Source organism: Geotrypetes seraphini, chromosome 2 (genome assembly GCF_902459505.1).
Source record: "Geotrypetes seraphini chromosome 2, aGeoSer1.1, whole genome shotgun sequence".
NCBI classification, from domain to species: Eukaryota; Metazoa; Chordata; class Amphibia; order Gymnophiona; family Dermophiidae; genus Geotrypetes; species Geotrypetes seraphini.
This window is the reverse complement of record NC_047085.1, coordinates 304,470,295-304,488,217: the sequence shown is the minus strand read 5'-3', so window position 1 is coordinate 304,488,217 and position 17,923 is coordinate 304,470,295. Positions and strand designations below refer to the sequence as shown.

The 17,923-nt window shown below is 42.2% G+C and overlaps 1 protein-coding gene across 1 annotated transcript in view; it reads right to left on the bottom strand.

Moving 5' to 3' along the window:
- TRIOBP (TRIO and F-actin binding protein) overlaps positions 1–17,923 on the bottom strand; it is a 287,725-nt gene that overhangs the window by 65,718 nt on the left and 204,084 nt on the right. The window contains exon 19 of the mRNA XM_033929925.1: positions 7,905–8,481. Coding sequence (XP_033785816.1) covers positions 7,905–8,481 — 577 coding nt within the window. The remainder of the gene's footprint in view (positions 1–7,904; positions 8,482–17,923) is intronic.

Here is a 17,923-nt window from a genome sequence, read left to right as displayed (position 1 = left end):
TCCAAGCAAAGCCACAAATTCCACATCCTGACACCACAATAAGGAGCTCAGCACAAGAGCCGATTAACAACTTCCTGACTCAGCATCAGCCTGAAGCACAAGCCAACACAAATGCCTCTTGATAATCCAACATTCCTCTATGACAAACAAGCAGAACAGTGCTGGCTAAAAAGTGCTTTCACATCAGCGATCTACAGTACATACATGCATCCTAAAAGTTGAAAAGTACAGTAAACAGTGATGCATAAAAGCCCCCTCCCACAATTTCCCTTATTGTTTTGCATATGTCACACTGAATGGCTCCTGACCTTAATGTAATAGACAAAGGGAACCCAAGTGCAATTTTTAAATGATTTTACCTCTTAACCCTTTCAGGACCATAAGGATCGTAGGCCAATTTTTGTGGTTTTGATGACATTTTTATGGTAAAAAGGGCTTGCAGATGCCAAAAAATTGATTTTTTTTTGTGAAATATTTTTTTTTAAAAAAAAATCACATTTCTGGCTTATGGACAGTGTGGCAAGTGAATCTTCTCGTCAATCTGGCAACGACGCTAATGAATGAATGTCGGAACCAGTTTGTTTACATAAAGGCAGTATCATATGGAATCCGTACATATCAAATTTAGAACTGTAGACTATCCCAATCAAAATTTATAGGATTTTAAAGTTATGGGACAAATATGTCCCTTGGTCCTGAAAGGGTTAAAGAACAAAGTTATCCAACATCCATAGCACCCATGTGAAAAAGTAAATTCCCCCTAAATCAGCCAATTGACCAAATTTAATTGATAGCTAGATTGAACTGAATGAATACTGCAAGGCTTGATTACAGCCAGCCCTGTTAGGGTAAGGGGGAATCATGGATTTGATATATTGGCTTTCTGTGGGTTTACATATAATTATATACAGGTATTTTCTCTGGCCCTAGTGGGCCCACAATCTGAGTTTTGTACCTGGCCCAACAAAGGGGTAAGTGACATGCTCAGGGTCACAAAGAGCTGCAGTGGGAATTGAACCCCGTTACCCCAGATTCTTATTAATGCACTAACCATTAGGCTACTTCTACCTAAATCTAATTCTCACTGTATATATTGAACCTTATCATGAGTGAAGTAGTCATCACAAAGTTTCTATAAAGAACGTTACACTATAATCAAAGGAAATTCAAGACAGGAGAAAAAGTTATTAAAATATATTGGTCTGGAAAGGGTTACAAAGTCATTTCTAAAGCTCTGTAGCTCTACTAAACCACAGTGAAAGTCATTATCTTTAACTGTGTGGCTAATCTTTCCAGAGCCTAGCCTGCCAAAATTACTCCCAAGGATGCAACAACTCATTTAGGAAGTCACAAACCTTCCCAGAACATCCTCTAAACTACATGCAACTAATCTCAGCTAAGTTCAGTGTTCATGACGGCACAATAGGAGAAAAAAGTTTTGCAATGTGAGACAAGCATTGTTGTTCTCTTAGATGGCAGCAGTTTCTTCCTTGCTGCTCTTCCATGAATCCCATTTTTGCCTATATACCCCTGGATGATCCAAGTCTTTTGAGACAATGTTCTATGGCCAGACAAGTCAAAAGTGGAACACTTTAGACAGGTCCCATTACATCTGGCATAAAGCAAATGCAAATGAATACTGGCTATAGACTTTCTATAGTATTCACACTTAAGACTGAAATCATATGCATCAAAATGAGAAAGTCTTAAGGTACATAATAGAGAATGACACGGGGAAAAAATCTGTCCCTGTCACCGCCCCGTCCCCGGCCCACCATCCTCTGCACCGCCCCGTCACCGCTGTTCCCTTCACTGCCCCGTCACTGCCATCCCTTTCACCGCCCCGTCACCGCCACTGCCATCCCATTCACCGCCCCGTCACCGTCCCCGCAACATCCATATAAGCCTTAGTACTCTAATATTTAGCTTATTCCGTTCTTATAAATCAAAGTTCCTGCTGCTGAACTAGAGAAAGAGATGTTCAGCTGGCAGGGCTTTGTTTATAAATTTTTATCAACACAACTAATATACCACCATAATGTTTCCGACAGAGGACAAGTATGCAATAAATGCATTTTTCTGTTTCAATGCCAGTGCTCAGCAGAACAACAGACAGCAAAAATATCCAATGTTGTTCCTTCTATGAGCAATATTTAAATTATGAGGAACAACATTGGGTATTTTTGCTGAATTGTGTGACACCATTTGGGCTGAACATGAAGATTGAAAATGCCTGGTTAGCCCTGGACAGATGATTTGAACAGCCAGGAGCCTGTCCTGGCCATTTAAATCATTTTGAATATCTAGTCCAATGCTAACAGAATTAGGGTGATTATAGAAACATAGTCTCCTCTGTTTTTAGTGATCAACAAAGTTCTAAGGGTCTATCAAGCCCAGCATCCTGTCTTTGACATCGGCCAGTCTTGGTCTTTGGAACTGTCCATTGTGTCAGAAGCAATAGGGATTAAGTGACTTGCCCAGGGTCACAAGGAGTGTAGCTCTAACCACTGGATTTAGAAGTTGGCTTCTTTTGGGATCTTTAACTCATCGTCTGCTAGGACTCGAATCCGAGTCCGTGGCACCTAACACAGAATGGAATTAGTATGGCAAAGTAATGAAGAATGGTCCAGCAGCCCCCACCCTCCCTCCACCTCACCTTATATTCCTTCCAAGTTTGCCGGCTTCCTTTTTCCCGAGCCGCATGCGTTCAAAAAAGCCCTGCACGCGCGGTTGCGCGAGTCAATCAAACTTCTCCTCTCCTGCAACTTCCTGTTTCCGGTTGCGTCAGAGGAGAGGATTGATTGACTCGCGCAGCCGCGCATGCAGGGCTTTTTTGAATGCGTGCGGCTCGGGAAAAAGGAAGCCGGCAAACTCGGAAGGAATATAAGGTGAGGTGGAGGGAGGGTGGGGACTGCTGGACCATTCTTCATTACTTTGCCATACTAATTTTTGAACGCGTGCGGCTCGGAAAAAAGGAAGCCGGAAAACTCAAAATTTAAGGTGAGGTGGAGGGAGGGAGCTGGCTAAATGCTACGGGCGGGCGGTGGCTGCGGGGACCGCACAATCCTTGATACCTCACTGCGGAGACAAGACCATTCACCGCTCCACGGGGCGGTGAATGGCCTTTGTCCCCGTCCCCGCAGCGACTGCTTTTTTTCTTTCACCGTTCCGGCGGGTTATCCGCGGCTAAAGGCGGTAGCCGCGGGTAAACCGCCACCGTGTCATTCTCTAGTACATAACTCACAGACCTCAGTGGTGCAGCTTGTATGAGTATCAAAATTTTCACATACAGCATGTCAACACCAAAATCGTCATTGGTCTTATATTTTGTAAATAGATCTTTTATAAATATACTTTAATAATATACTTTCTTTAAATAGTTTGAAGTAGAAAAAATACTTTTAGAATAAAACAACACTCATCTTAGTCTACGCGGATGGGGATTAGTGCTCCGACATAGAACTACATTTCGCCTGTAAAGACTGTATCAAGGAAATCCCCCTCAAGTCAGAAGACTGTTCCCGTCAATCAATTACTGCAACATCATCTACCTAGCAAGACTACGCAAACACTTCCGGAAACTAAGCATCTTCCAAAACACCACAGTGAGGCTCATATTCAACCAGAAAAAATTCAATTATCACACATTTCTACCAAAAACTTCACTGGCTGAAAATTGAGAGCAGAGTACAGTGGAACCTTGGTTTACGAGCATAATTCGTTCCAGAAGCATGCTCGTAAACCAATTTACTCGTATATCAAAGCGAGTTTCCCCATAGGATGTAAGGGAAACTCGCTTGATTCATTCCACCTCCTCCCCCCTTCCCAGGGCCACTTGTGCTGGCTGCTCTATCTTACTCCCCCCCAGGCCACCAGTGCTGCTCCACACACACACCCCTGCAATCTGGCATCTCCCTCCCTCCCCCCGCGATCCAGCATCCCCCCGCCCGCGTCCTGGCATCCCCCCTCACCCACCCACCCACACACATTCTCTTACCCCTATCTGGCACCAGCACCAACGTATAGGACATGCCGGTGCCAGAAGATCTTCCTCTTCCTTGTGCTGGGCCTTGAGCATCTACACATGCTCAAGGCCTTCTAGTTCTTGGTCTCTCCAAGATTCTCGGAGAATCTCAGAGAGAGCGAGAACTAGAAGGCCTTGAGCATGCGCAGATGCTCAAAGCCCAGCACAAGGAAGAGGAAGATCTTCGGGCACCGGCATGTCCTGTGCGTTGGTGTTGGTGCCGGTGCCAGATAGAGGTAAGAGAATGTGTTTGAGTGGGTGAGTGGGGGATGCCAGATCGCGGGGTGGGGGCTCATAAATCGAGTCAAACTTGGTTTACAAGGCGCAGATTTTGCAAATGTTTTGCTCGTCTTGCAAAACACTCGCAAACCGCAGCACTCAAATTCGGATGTCTCTTCTACAAAGCTCTGTATGGTCTACTGCCCAACTACCCCACCAATCAGTTCATATTCGCCAGCCCCAGATGATCTATTCTACCTCAATCATTCTTCGCCTTTCCCTCAATTAAAAGGATGCACCCATAAAAGATTCTTCAACAGACTCCTACCCTACCAAGCAGCCTACAAAGATCCCGAATGGAGCCAACTGGTCAGAACATCAACCTCTTACATGCACTTCAAAAAGCTCCTAAAAATTCTCCTCTTCCCCAAAACATGATGACCCACCTTAAATTTTTCCATAAAAAGATTCCCAACCCATAAACTCTATTCCACATTGTTGCTCTAAGACTATGAACATTCCTAACTATTTATCTCCCTCTTTATATAACCCTGCTTAACCTCCCTCTATGCAATTTATACAATTTTCAGTCTTTTCTCCATTGCTCACTGACTCTCCTCAGCCACTATTCTTTTAAACCGCTTCGAACTGAAAGGTTTCCGTGGTATATAAATAAAGATTTATGTTATGTTAACAAAGTTAAAATACAATAAAGTACAAATAAAAATAACTCCATCAAAAACAGGACAGTCCTAAACAAAACGCAAACACATACTCATTCATACATATCTTATTCTCCCTAGTCTTTTCTTAAAAAAAAACTATTCAACATCTAATATCTGATGTTAATGTTCATATAATTCCAACAGAACCTGGAAATTCTTTAGAATCACTCAATTATATTCATTCCAATTTTTATATTAATTTACCTCTAAGCAAAATAGCCTCCACACACATGGACCCCAGGTAATGAAAACTAAAAGCCACAGTGCTTTCTCAATGGCTGACTCTGCACCATATTTGGAGGGGCAGCTGATGTCATATCTCTATAGAATAGCTCATTGGAACTTATCCAAAATGTACAAATGTACAAATTCCTGCTAACCCCTGGTATCAAAAGCATTTATTTGGAGAACTATTTACCATATTAACTATTGCGCAATATCATAACTGCATTAAGTATGTCGACCAAGATAGCATCGGGGGCAGACGTGAGCGCAGAGCGTCTGTGGATGAGATCTTAACAAATGTCAATAGTTAGAGTGTTTTTTCCTCTTTGATGGTGGGGAAACAAGTACCCTACCACGTCCGTCAGTGACTGGGAACCTACGACGACTGCTACATATAACCATCCCAAAAGTAATTTTGTGCCATGTAACAGAGAAAGCGTCAGCTTCGGGAGGGACACCTGAACCAAAGGAGGACCTTAGTTTAGAATGAGTTTCTCTGAGCCCGGATCAGGGGCAGGCTCCGCTCCAGAAGGGAAAGCCCGGCAAGCACGGAGAGTGTTGACTCCCTTCGAGATCGGGGACTAACGTCAATGCTTGGAGGAGCAGCAGGAGAGAAGTTGTTGGGAGAGATTGGTCCTGCTGAAGCCCTGATATCGGCACCCTGCGAAGTGGTTACAGGAACTTCAGTCATCTAGAGGAAAAACATACAATTTAGAGAAGCCTGAGGTAGTCAATTTGGAAGCACTATGGAAGGTTATTGAAATCAAGGACTCCAACCTGAGGAAGGCAGTGACTACACTACAGAATGACTGTGGGCTCCTTTTACAAAGCCGCGCTAGGGACTTAACGCACAAAATAGCACGCGCTAAACTGCCGCACACGCTAGCGGCTACCGCCTCCTTTTGAGCAGGCGGTAGATTTCCAGTTAGCGCACGCTAATCCGGTGCGTGTGTTAAAACCGCTAGCACAGCTTCATAAAAGGAGCCCTGTGTGTCTATCAATTCCACGGTGACTACTCAAGGTGAATTGCAAGACGTTGAGAGTATCCAAAAACATGAAGAACAGATTAATCAAATTAAGACTTTAGAAACTGAAATTATTAAGGAGAGGTATTTTATCCAGAAAAAGTTACAATTTATGGAAAATAAACCAAGGAGAAATAATTTGAGAATGCTGAATTTTTCCAAAATCACCAATTGTATCAGCTGTTAAAATGGTATAGAGATATATGAAAAAGATAGTTAATTCCTGTGGAGAATTTATCTCCAATATTGAGAGCTCAATATACAGTATCTCTATTAGGAATAAAATAGGAAGTTTAACTCCTACTGATATGGCTGGAGGGGCTGATGGTGAGATGAATCTAACAAAAATTTCTTGAAAATTCTTTGGAAGTAATTACAGAGAGGACTACCCTCATTGTAATATTTGCTTTGGAATTTCAGACATATCAATGAGCAATTTCTAGGTTCAACAGTAAGTTTGTCTCCTGATGTATTTCAAGAACACAGAAAAGGAAGGAAGGACTTTTTGGCATACAGACCTAGAGTACTTGCCTTGGGAGCATCCTTCATATTAAAATTTCCTGAAGAATGTTGCATTTCATCAGGTGGTAAAAATTACCTGTTTTTTGAACTGAAGCACTTGATAAGACTTTATTGTGGCTTAAGAAGGAGGAGGAGTAATAAGGCCGATAGTCTCTCCTTTAGCTTAAAACGAACCGGCTACCGACTTTGTACTCGTCACTGTTCCTTTTTTGAAATAAGCTTTTTCTTTGTTTTATTTCCTTTTCTTGGTCTCTATAATTGTGATTAATTCCTATTGGGTGACTTGTTTCACTGTAAAAGGTTATGTGGGTTTACTATTATAGATCTGTATTCAAGTATTATATGCTTGTTTTCAATGGAAAATATTCAATAATATAAAAAAAAGAAAGAATTGCTATACTGGGATAGACAGAAGATCCATCAAATTCAGTATTCTGTTTCAAACAATATCCAATCCAGGTCCCAAGTAGTAAAACAGATTTTATGCTGCTTATCCTACAAATAAGCAGTGGCTATCCCCATGCCATCTCAATAATGGCCTATGGACTTCTCTTCTAGGAAATTATCTAAGCCTTTTTAAAACCCCGCTAACTGATTTCACCACATTACTTGCAATCGCATTACATTACAAAAAAATATATATATTGCAAAGAGAAGCACCTCTCCTAGACTACCAAATAATCCCTGGTGGTCTAGGGATTTTAGTCAGGGCAGAGTGATCTCCAGTCACTCTTGCCTATATCAGCTCAATTTTCAAAATGGCTTCTATGACCTCTTGCAGCAGAGCCAGCATAGATAGCAACGACTGTTGTAGGAAGAAGGCAGTGGACTCAAAATTCACTTGCTAATCACAAATTACATTCCTCAAATAATGGTAACACATAAATTTTGGCTGCCAAGAAGGGTTGCCTTAAAAAAATGATCTTTATCTTTATTCCTAAGCCAGTACTCAGTTCTACAATGCAATCATGTTAAAGAGTCTTACATATAGATGGAGAGGAGGCAGCAGAACATTTTTGCTAGGGAGGACCAATAAAGCAAGCTCTGTTTCTAAACCGGCCATATCTCCCTGGCTGCTGATGTGACAAAAAAACTGGTAGTGCCACAACCCTTGTGGCCCATTCCATTGCCCACAGGATAAAGGAAAGGGAAAAGCCATCTTACCTCTTTTTCAAACATTTCTCTCGAACCTCCTGTGGTGTTTCTTACACTCCCTTTGCCCTGGTCCAAGAGAGCAGTCAACGGAACCTGCTTAAATTCTCTCAGCGGCAGACGCTCCAGCTCCAACCATTTCTTCTCAATCTCTTCATTCAGTTTCTGTCTCTGCTCCCCTGAAAGGGAGGCATTCACTGAACCACAGTCCCCCACCTTTCTGAAGAGATCACCCCATGCTTCGTCCTGCTTGATCCCACCAGTGACAGGGCTCTCAAACCACTTGCGCCTCTCCTCTGAGCGAAGCCCTTGCTCACGTTCCAGTTCTTCCAATTTGCTTGAGCTGTCTAGGGCTCGCAATGCTGTTCGGGGCAGCTGAGAGTTTTCCTGGCTCAAGGGTCCCTGTTGTAATGGAGCCAGCTCCACATAACTGAACGGAGTCTGGCGTTGGTTTGGCGTGTCCAACTTCTTGTTTGCATTCCGGGTGATAACTTCTGACCCTGTAGGCAATCGCTGTTCCTCTGATCTAACCAGGACCTTCTGAGAGCTGTAACTTCGGAACGAGTTTTCCTTGTTACTGTCAGACAGCCTAGAGCCAAAACAAAGATTCATTATGTGAGATGAAGATGAGGCCAAGGAAGGGAAAGAGGGAGCAAATGAACAGCAATGGACAACACCTGGGAATTAATCAACATGAGGGGAAAAAAAGCAAAGACAATAGCAGACACTGAATTGGAGATGCCTAGTGGTTAGGGCTGCAGCCTAAGCCCTCTGAGGTTTCAAGTTCAAGCCCAGCACTGCTCCTTGTGATCCTGGGCAAGCCACTTAACATGCTACTGCCCCAGGAATATTAATCAGATTATGAGCCCACCAAGACAGATAAGGAGAAATACTCAAGTATCTGAATGTAAACCACCTAAGGCCAGGGGTTGGCAACCTGTGGCTCTTTTTCCATGTGGCTGCGGCTCTTCTATAGAAAGCCCCCCCCCCCCCCAGTTCTATTGAGGTACCTGGTGGCCCAGCAGGGGTTTTCGTGGCAGGGGAAGAGGCCCTCGTGTTCCTGCCTCCTCACGACTGCCTTCAAAAATGGCTGCTGCAACCTCTCGCAGCACCTTGTGATACTACAGGAAATGTCATGAGTAGCTACCCAAGGTTACAGCAGCCATTTTAGGAAGCAGCTAGGAGGAGGCAGGAGTGAGAGGGCTGCACTCCTGCCACGAAAACCCCTGCTGAACCTCCAGGTACCTTGGTAGACCTGGGGGCCCACCTATACATGGCAGAGAGGAGTGGCAAGGGTATTGTGGGGTTAGCTGCCACAAGAGGGCCATGATCTTGCCCCGAAGAACACCCCCCACGGGTCCTAAGTAGGCCCTTGGGGGGGGGGGGGGGAAGGGAAATCACAGGGTCAGGAGGGCGATCAAAGAGTTGGGGCCTGGAGAGGGTAAAGAGCCTTGGCTATGGGTTGGGAGGAGGGAGGGATGAGAGATGCAGAGACCTGAGAGTGATTGGAGGGGGAGAAAGAGGAGAGAGAAGCTAGACCTTGGGGAGGGAAGAGAGTGAGAGATCTGAATCTCTCAACCCCTTTCTCTATTCCTTAAGGCTCTTTGTAAATTTTGGATCAGATATTTAGGATAAAATATCTCTTTGCTTTAAAAAGGTTGCAGACCCTTGACTTAGGCTATAAGTGGTCTATAAATACTAAAAACAAATAGACAAGCAAGCAAGCAAACAAATAAATAAATTCCAGCACTTCAGGAAAGCCTGCATGCTCTCTAAAAGATTTAGTTTAAAGAAAAAGAATCAACAGAAAATAGACAATTTGTTAATGCTGCTCCTAGCAGAGAATCTATTTAGCATACTAGCCTGTCAGACCCTTACTCGTGTCAGCATCCTGTTTCAGCAAGCCATTCATACCTAGCATTTATGAAGCTCTGGTCACCTTCTGCAAGTCTTACATTGTTGAAACCATCTCTACACAGATCCACTAATATCTTTCAACAACACTTTGTATTAATGTTGAAAAAAATTCCACCCATTTCTTTTTTGCATGTCTACTTCCACAGCACGTATCATTTTCTCCCACAGCCTCCACTTCTCACTTTAGTTTTCCAAACTATCCACAAATTATGTTTGCCATCAATTTACATTCATCCCTCAACTAGGCCCTCTGCTTCATATCATGCCATCTGCTTTTTCTAACACGAATGGATTTTATTTTGTTCCCCATTTCTCCTCTTGAAAAGCGGTCTAATCCTATGCTCTATTGCAGTGTTTTTCAACCTTTTTTGGGCAAAGGCACACTTGTTTCATGAAAAAATCACGAGGCACACCACCATTAGAAAATGTTAAAAAATTTAACTCTGTGCCTATATTGACTATATATAAAGTAATTCTCTTGAATAGGAATCAAATAAACACAAAGAAAGTATTTTATAATTACTTTATTATGAAATATTAAGTAAACAGAATAGTGAAAAATTATAAAATACTTTATTCAGTGGGAAATCTGGGCCTGTTTGGCTGAAAACAAAGCTGATATTCTGGCTGGAATCGAAGAAAGACACACACGTAGCTCTTCGTCAACAGCCGTTCCCTTCACCGCCCCGTCACCGTCACCGCCATCCCTTTCACCGCCCCGTCACCGCCACTGCCATCCCATTCACCGCCCCGTCACCGTCCCCGCTGCATCCATATAAGCCTTAGTACTGTAATATTTAGCTTACTCCTTTCTTATAAATCAAAGTTCCTGCTGCTGAACTAGAGAAAGAGATGTTCAGCTGGCAGGGCTTTGTTTATAAATTTTTATCAACACAACTAATATACTATTTTATCCTAAAGCAAAAAATAAATAAATAAATATAATTTTTTTTCTACCTTTGTTATCTGGTTTCTGCTTTCCACATCTTCTCATTCAATTCCTTCCATCCACTGTGTGTCTTCTCTCTACGTCTTCCATTTGCTGTTACTGTGCCTCTCCCTTCACCACCCCCAATTGGTCTAGCACCCATCTTCTTCCCTCCGCTCCCGCATAGTCTGGCATCTGTCTTCTTCCCACTCTGTCTTCCACATTTCCCTTCGGAGTCTGTTCCTCTCCACCCTCCTTCAATGTCTGTCCTATTCCTTTCCACCACCACCCTTCCCTCCCTCCTTTACTATCTGTTCCTTTCTACTACCCTTCAGCTCCTCTCACGTGGCTTATCTATCTACCTTCCTCCCTCTTATTTTCATGGCACGTTACAATGTAATTTGTGCAAGCCACTGGAGCCTGCGAGCTCGGTCCCTGTCCCATCCCCACAAACCATCTCACTTCTGTGCTCCTATTTTCTCCATTTCTAATATCTCCCCTATGTATCTGTCATTGCCCCCCCCCTGTGTCCATATACCATCCCCATGGCATGTCCCCTTTATGTCTCTGTCCCTATGCCCCATGCACATAATTTCCCCTCTTTCTGTTACCTTCCTGTGTCCAAATTTCCCCTATCTTCCTCTTCCATACCAGTGTGTCTCTTCTTTTCAACCCCATCTAGCTTTTTTCCCTCTTTCTTCCCCCCCCCTGCTTCTAGCATTTGGCTCACCTGCCTGTCCTTCCCTTTCTTTCCTGCTGTGGGTTTTTCTTTCCGTCTTCATCCCCTTGGCCCAGAATCCTTTTCCCTTTCACTCCCTCCTTCCAATTTGAGCCAGGAACACGAGCGATCGCACGGTCCCCGCAGCCACCACTCGCCTGCCCAACCGATCCTACTGTTTAGCCAGCTCTCTCCCTTCGCCTCACCTTAGTTTGTAGGTTTTGTTTTTCGGCGACATGCACGCGCGGCTGCTCAGTGTTCAATCTTCTGCTCTGCTGCAACTTCCTGTTTCCGGTTGCGTCAGAGCAGAAGATCGAAACTGAACAGCAGCGAGGACCAGGGGAGTCTCATGGGAGCGCGTGCGGGACCCGGCCTGAGGCCTAATCAGTGTCTGCACCGTACGGCACACCAGGCAACATCTCGCGGCACACTAGCAGTTGAAAAACACTGCTCTATTGCTTGTCTCGCCACTTGCCTGATCTCTACACAAGGTGGTCTTTGAAGAACTCAGCTGACCCAAGTTCTCTTCTCAAGATGCCATCTGCAGACACAGCTAATAAAAGGTTCAATACCTTTGTCTAGTCAAGTTCCCCGACCTCATTTCACTCAAGTGAAGGTATAATCCAGCATACACTACAGGGTCATTACATGTTAAGTGATCTAATTTTAGAAAAGTGCCCCACCTCATCACAAATTTTGACGAAACCTTTATATACTGAATTTTACATGACCCAAATTTAACTTTGGTAAAGTTTAAAATTCACCAGTGGAATACTTGTGGACATATTGCTTTTTGTTTGATATCGTACTGCAACCAAGTACAACAGTATCCCTGCAAAATTTTTGCAACTTTGGAGTCAAAATATTTCCTTGGTTATATAAGCAAATCAAATGAAATTGGCATTTTATACAACCTTTTAGTCCATATTATTGTTTACTTCATTGGCTGCCTTTGGAGGCAAGAGTATTATTCAAATTTTCCTGTATCTGCTTTAAGCTGATATCGGGATTGTCTCCAGCTTACATTTTTCCTCATTTTGTGTTGCATAGATCATCAAGAGAAACTAGAAACTTCTACTTATTTGCTTACCCAAAAATTAATGGATGTAGATAGATACAAGACCTTCTTAGATAGGACCAAAGCATTTCAAGCTGGTAGGCAACAATCTTGGTTAGGTCTTGGTTAGGTAAATGTATTCCGTAAGCTATGTTATCCTAGTGCTGTTTTCGGAAATTAAGACCACTTTGTTTGATAAGTTTATTACTTAATGAGAGTTTTATTATTGAAATTATATTTTACAAATATTTGTATTTTTTACTGTATTATTGTATTTCGCTGATTATCCAGCTTTTTAGTGTAAACCGCCTAGAACTTTTGGTTATGGCAGTATAAAAGAATAAAGTTGTTATTAATATTATTACTATTTTACAATCTATTCAATGGAACTAATACAGATTTTCATTTTTTTTTACCGACAACACATAAAAGCCTCAAAGTGTGCTGAAGAAATGGATACGCTAAAAAATTTCAAAGTTTAGCCTTGTGTGGTTCCTGTAATAATCAAGTTTATTAAAAATTTGATTAAACGCAAATCAAGATTTCTAAGCGTTTTTCAAGTTATATTAAAAGGAGGGAGGCATAATTTAACAGATTTCCACTGAACAAGCATTTGACTAACAGAAACAGGTAGGAAAGGTGGGAGAACTACAAATTTAAAGAAAAGAATACAAAAAATGGAGACCACAATAGGAAGGGGAGGCAGCATTATCAAAGAACTCTGACTATGGGCTCCTTTTATCAAGATGCTGTAGGCGGTTAATGCGCGGAACACCGCGCGTTCAACCGCCTGCCGCGCTAGTTGCTAACACCTCCATTGACGAGGCGTTAGTTTTTTGGCGTGCCGCAGGGGTTAGCACGTGATGAAATATCTGACGCGCTAACCCCCATAGCACACCTTGATAAAAGGAGCCCTATATTTAAGATCTGTTTAGGAGTCATATGCATTCTGGAAAAGGTAAGTCTAAATTTCTCTTAAATTTGGCTAAATTTTTCTCCTCCCTGTTATACAGAGGTAAGGAGTTCCACAACATAGGAGCAGTAACTGCGGAGGAAGTAGCCCGATGCGAGACAATAATTTTCAATGATGGTATATGGAGAAGGTACTGCAAGGAGGATCTTAAGACTTGTGTAGGTTCATGCGGGATAAGGAGTTTATGACTAAAGGCCGGTTCTTTAGTGTCTAAAGATTTAAAGGAGAGAAGTGCTATCTTATAAATGATACGGTGTGGGATTGGTAGCCAATGAGCAGATTTAGCAGTGGAATGACATGATCAAATTTTTTCTTCTTTGCAATAATAATGAAGCTATTCCCGTGAAATTTTGTCTATTTTTTGTGACATGACATTGTTCTCAAATATATGATTTCAACTTCTAAGCAAATCTTGTAACTTTACAAATTTCACTTTAAATTTTGTAATTTTTTGAAATACGTCAATAATTGGGTATCTTTAACCAGATTTTCCAAAAATAAGTAATCTAGAAAAATTTTCAAATCAACTACTAGAAAGAGCATATTTCAAAGCCCATGAAAAAGATGGTTTTGTTTTTCAATGCCAGCAAATAATGCTAAACAAAGGGGCCAATGTTTAACAAGCTACTGTAGACATATCTTTCAACGTTTATAACGCTAAATATATTTGCTATACATGTTTGACAACAGCCGACAACAATAATATAAATTTAGCAAGCAGTGCACAGGTTTAGAACATAAGAACATAAGCAATGCCTCTGCTGGGTCAGACCCGAGGTCCATCGTGCCCAGCAGCCTGCTCACGCGGCAGCCCATCAGGTCCAGGACCTGCATATTAATCCTCTATCTATACCCTTCAATCCCCTTTTCCTTCAGGAAAACATCTAATCCTTTCTTGAAACCCAATACCGTACTCTGTCCTACCACACCCTCTGGAAGCGCATTCCAGGTGTCCACCACACATTGGGTAAAGAAGAACTTCCTAGCATTCATTTTGAATCTGTCCCCTTTCAACTTTTCTGTATGCTCTCTTGTTCTTTTATTATTCGAAAGTTTGAAGAATCTGTCCCTCTCTACTCTCTCTATGCCCTTCATGATCTTGTAAGTCTCTATCATATCCCCTCTAAATCTCCTCTTCTCCAGGGAAAAGCGACCCAGTTTCTCCAATTTCTCAGCGTATGAAAGGTTTTCCATCCCCTTTATGAGACGTGTCGCTCTCCTCTGAACCCTCTCGAGTAACGCCATGTCCTTCTTAAGGTACGGCGACCAATATTGGACGCAGCACTCCAGATGCGGACGCACCATCCCTCGATACAATGGCAGGATAACTTCTTTTGTTCTGGTTGTAATACCCTTCTTGATTATGCCTAGCATTCTGTTTGCCTTCTTAGCGGCCGCTGCACACTGTGCCGTCGGCTTCATTGTCATGTCCACCATTAACTCCAAGTCCCTTTCTTGGGTACTTTCATTTAATAACATCCCTCCCATCGTATAGTTGTACCTCGGGTTTCTGTTTCCCACATGTAATACTTTACATTTCTCAACATTGAACTTCATCTGCCATCTTGTCGCCCATTCCCCTAGTTTGTTCAAGTCCCTTTGCAATTCTTCGCAGTCCTCTTTAGTCCAAGCTCCACTAAATAGTTTGATGTAGTCCGCAAATTTTATTATCTCACACTTCGTCCATGCGGGACCCCACTTGTGACCCTCCTCCAGTCCAAGTAGTGGCCCTTCACTCCTACCCTCTGTTTCCTACCCGCCAACCAGTTTCTGATCCATCTATGTATGTCTCCTTCCACCCCATGGTTCTTCAGTTTCCGGAGTAGGCGTTGATGGGGCACCTTATCAAAGGCTTTTTGGAAATCTAGATATGATGTCTATTGGGTCTCCTTTGTCCATCCGTTTGTTAATTCCTTCGAAGAAGTGCAATAAGTTCGTTAGGCACGATCTCCCCTTGCAGAAACCATGCTGGCTGGTTATCAGAAGTTTGTTTCTTTCAAAATGTTCATCGATGTTTTCTTTTATCAGTGCTTCCGCCATTTTCCCCAGAACCGAGGTCAGACTCACCAGTCTGTAGTTTCCCGGGTCACCTCTTGATCCTTTTTTTTTTTTTTTTAGCATATTGCTTATATTACTATTTATACTAGATAGACAATACCAAGTTTGCAATGCCAATACACTTTCCTTCAGCTGGGTAAACGCATGTGGAGTCCCACAAGGCTCCCCCCTGTCCCCCGCACTTTTCAATATCTACATGGCCGCACTTGGGAACCTATTACAAAGCTTGAAAATCAAGTTCTACATCTACGCTGACGACATCACCTTAGTTTTTCCCCTATCCTCCATATCTCCGGAGACAACAAACCACCTGGAATCCACCCTAAAACAAATTGATCTGTGGATGACCGATTTCAAATTAAAACTCAACTCTGAAAAAACCAAATTCTTCCTGGCAAGTCCAAACGACAAAATCAAAGATTCTACAATCTCCTTAAATGGTCATGTCTTTCCTATCACAGATTCCATAAAAATTCTGGGAGTGACACTTGACTGCAACCTCACCCTTGAATCTCACACCAACTTACTGGTCAGAAAAGGCTTCTCCGCCTTATGGAAACTGAGAACCATCAGAAAGTACTTCGATGCAAGCTCTTTTCGACTACTGGTACAGTCATACATCCTAAGCCTACTTGACTACTGCAACATTATCTACCTGGGGTCCTTCAAAAATACCATTCAAAGACTCCGCATCATCCAAAACTCGGCAATCCGACTAATCTTTGGGCTGAAAAAATGGGAACACATATCCCCCTACTACCAAAAACTCCACTGGCTACCCATGGAAGTAAGAATTCAATTCAAGTTTGCCTGTATCTGTTACAAATCCATTCTTGGTTTGGTCCCATTATACCTGGTTCCCCATTTCTCCTTAAACTGCCCTTCCAGACCCACCCGCAGAGCCCACCTCTTCAGCCACCCAACTCTAAAGGCCTGCCGATACAAAAGTCACCAACACTTGCCTTCCAAGCAGGTCATCTAAATGACTGGCTGAGCAGAATTATCTCGCACTCCTCATCCTACCTAAACTTCAGGAAATTATTAAAAACTATCTTATTCAACCAAACTACAACCTGGTCCTCCCTCTCTCCCCTTTTCCCCAAGTTCTCTTTCCCTACCCTTCACCCTGCCCACCCACTTTTGTCCCTCATATTTCGCACGTTCCCCCGCACTCGCATATTTATTGTATCTGTATTTGCTGACTGTAACATTTCACTGATTGACCTGCCCTTCTCTGTTGTAAACCGTATTCGCTGATTCTTTGTTGTATCTGTATTCACTGATAGTATCTATTCGCGTATCTGTATTCACTGATTGTAACTATTCGCCGATTGTCCAGCCCTTCTTTATTGTAAACCGCCTCGAACTACTACGGCTTTGGCGGTATATAAGAAATAAAATAATAATAATTATAATAATATTATTGAAGTGATTCCTTTTGATGTCAAGGCCTACTCTGTTCAATAATTTATGTTATTAATTAATTCATAATGGAAACAACTGAATCTGGTTCTTCACTAGCAACATGCATCGTTAGAAGAAAAACAGTCAAAGTGTCATGGCTTATTGCAAAAATGTTGGGCTTAAATCAATTATTGGCAGACAAGTCACTTCTTATTCAGCAGTTGGAAATTAATCTCTCGGATGATCAAATCTGCTTGCATCATAAAGCAATGTACCTCAAAAAATAAGAGATGATGCAAAAGAAATGTCATCTGTTTGGAAAGCAAAATCATCTTGTCAAAATGGGACTTTTGAAAGTTGATCTTGAAATAGCTGATAAATTGAATCGACTGACAAAAAAACACTAAAGCAGGTCAAAAAATGTGCTCTTAATGTTGAATTTGCTTCCACAGTAGAAACTGCAGTTTGATCTTCATCTTCTGATAACTTAGAAATCGACACGTCACCCATGATTAACCAAAGCTTATCTGCAATGGGCGAATCTCCTCTGAAATTTCCCAAAGTGAACAGTAGAGAAATAAAGTGATATATGAAACAAAAAATTGAACAAGTAAAAAATGTGATAACGAACAAGACAACTCCCACCACTGGACTAACAGTTCAGGATGTTGGATAGTTTTGGCAAACCACAGAATGAGTCTTATGTGAAGACTACATTGACCTGGTTGTAGAAATGAAAAAAAAAAAAAAAAAAAAAAGAAATATCTGATAAGATTTAAAAAAATTTGGCCCCAAGAAGTTGGTCAATAAAAGCTATGGCATTATAGTTTGTGGTTTCAGAATGTATGGTAAAGATGGCCCCAAAAAATCGAAGAGCAGGGTATTTGTGCCTTGCCCGACCCGAAAGTTGACAAGCAATTGCCAGAGAACAACAATTTTATGAAGATGACTAAGTCAGCAAAGTGTGTCTGGCAAA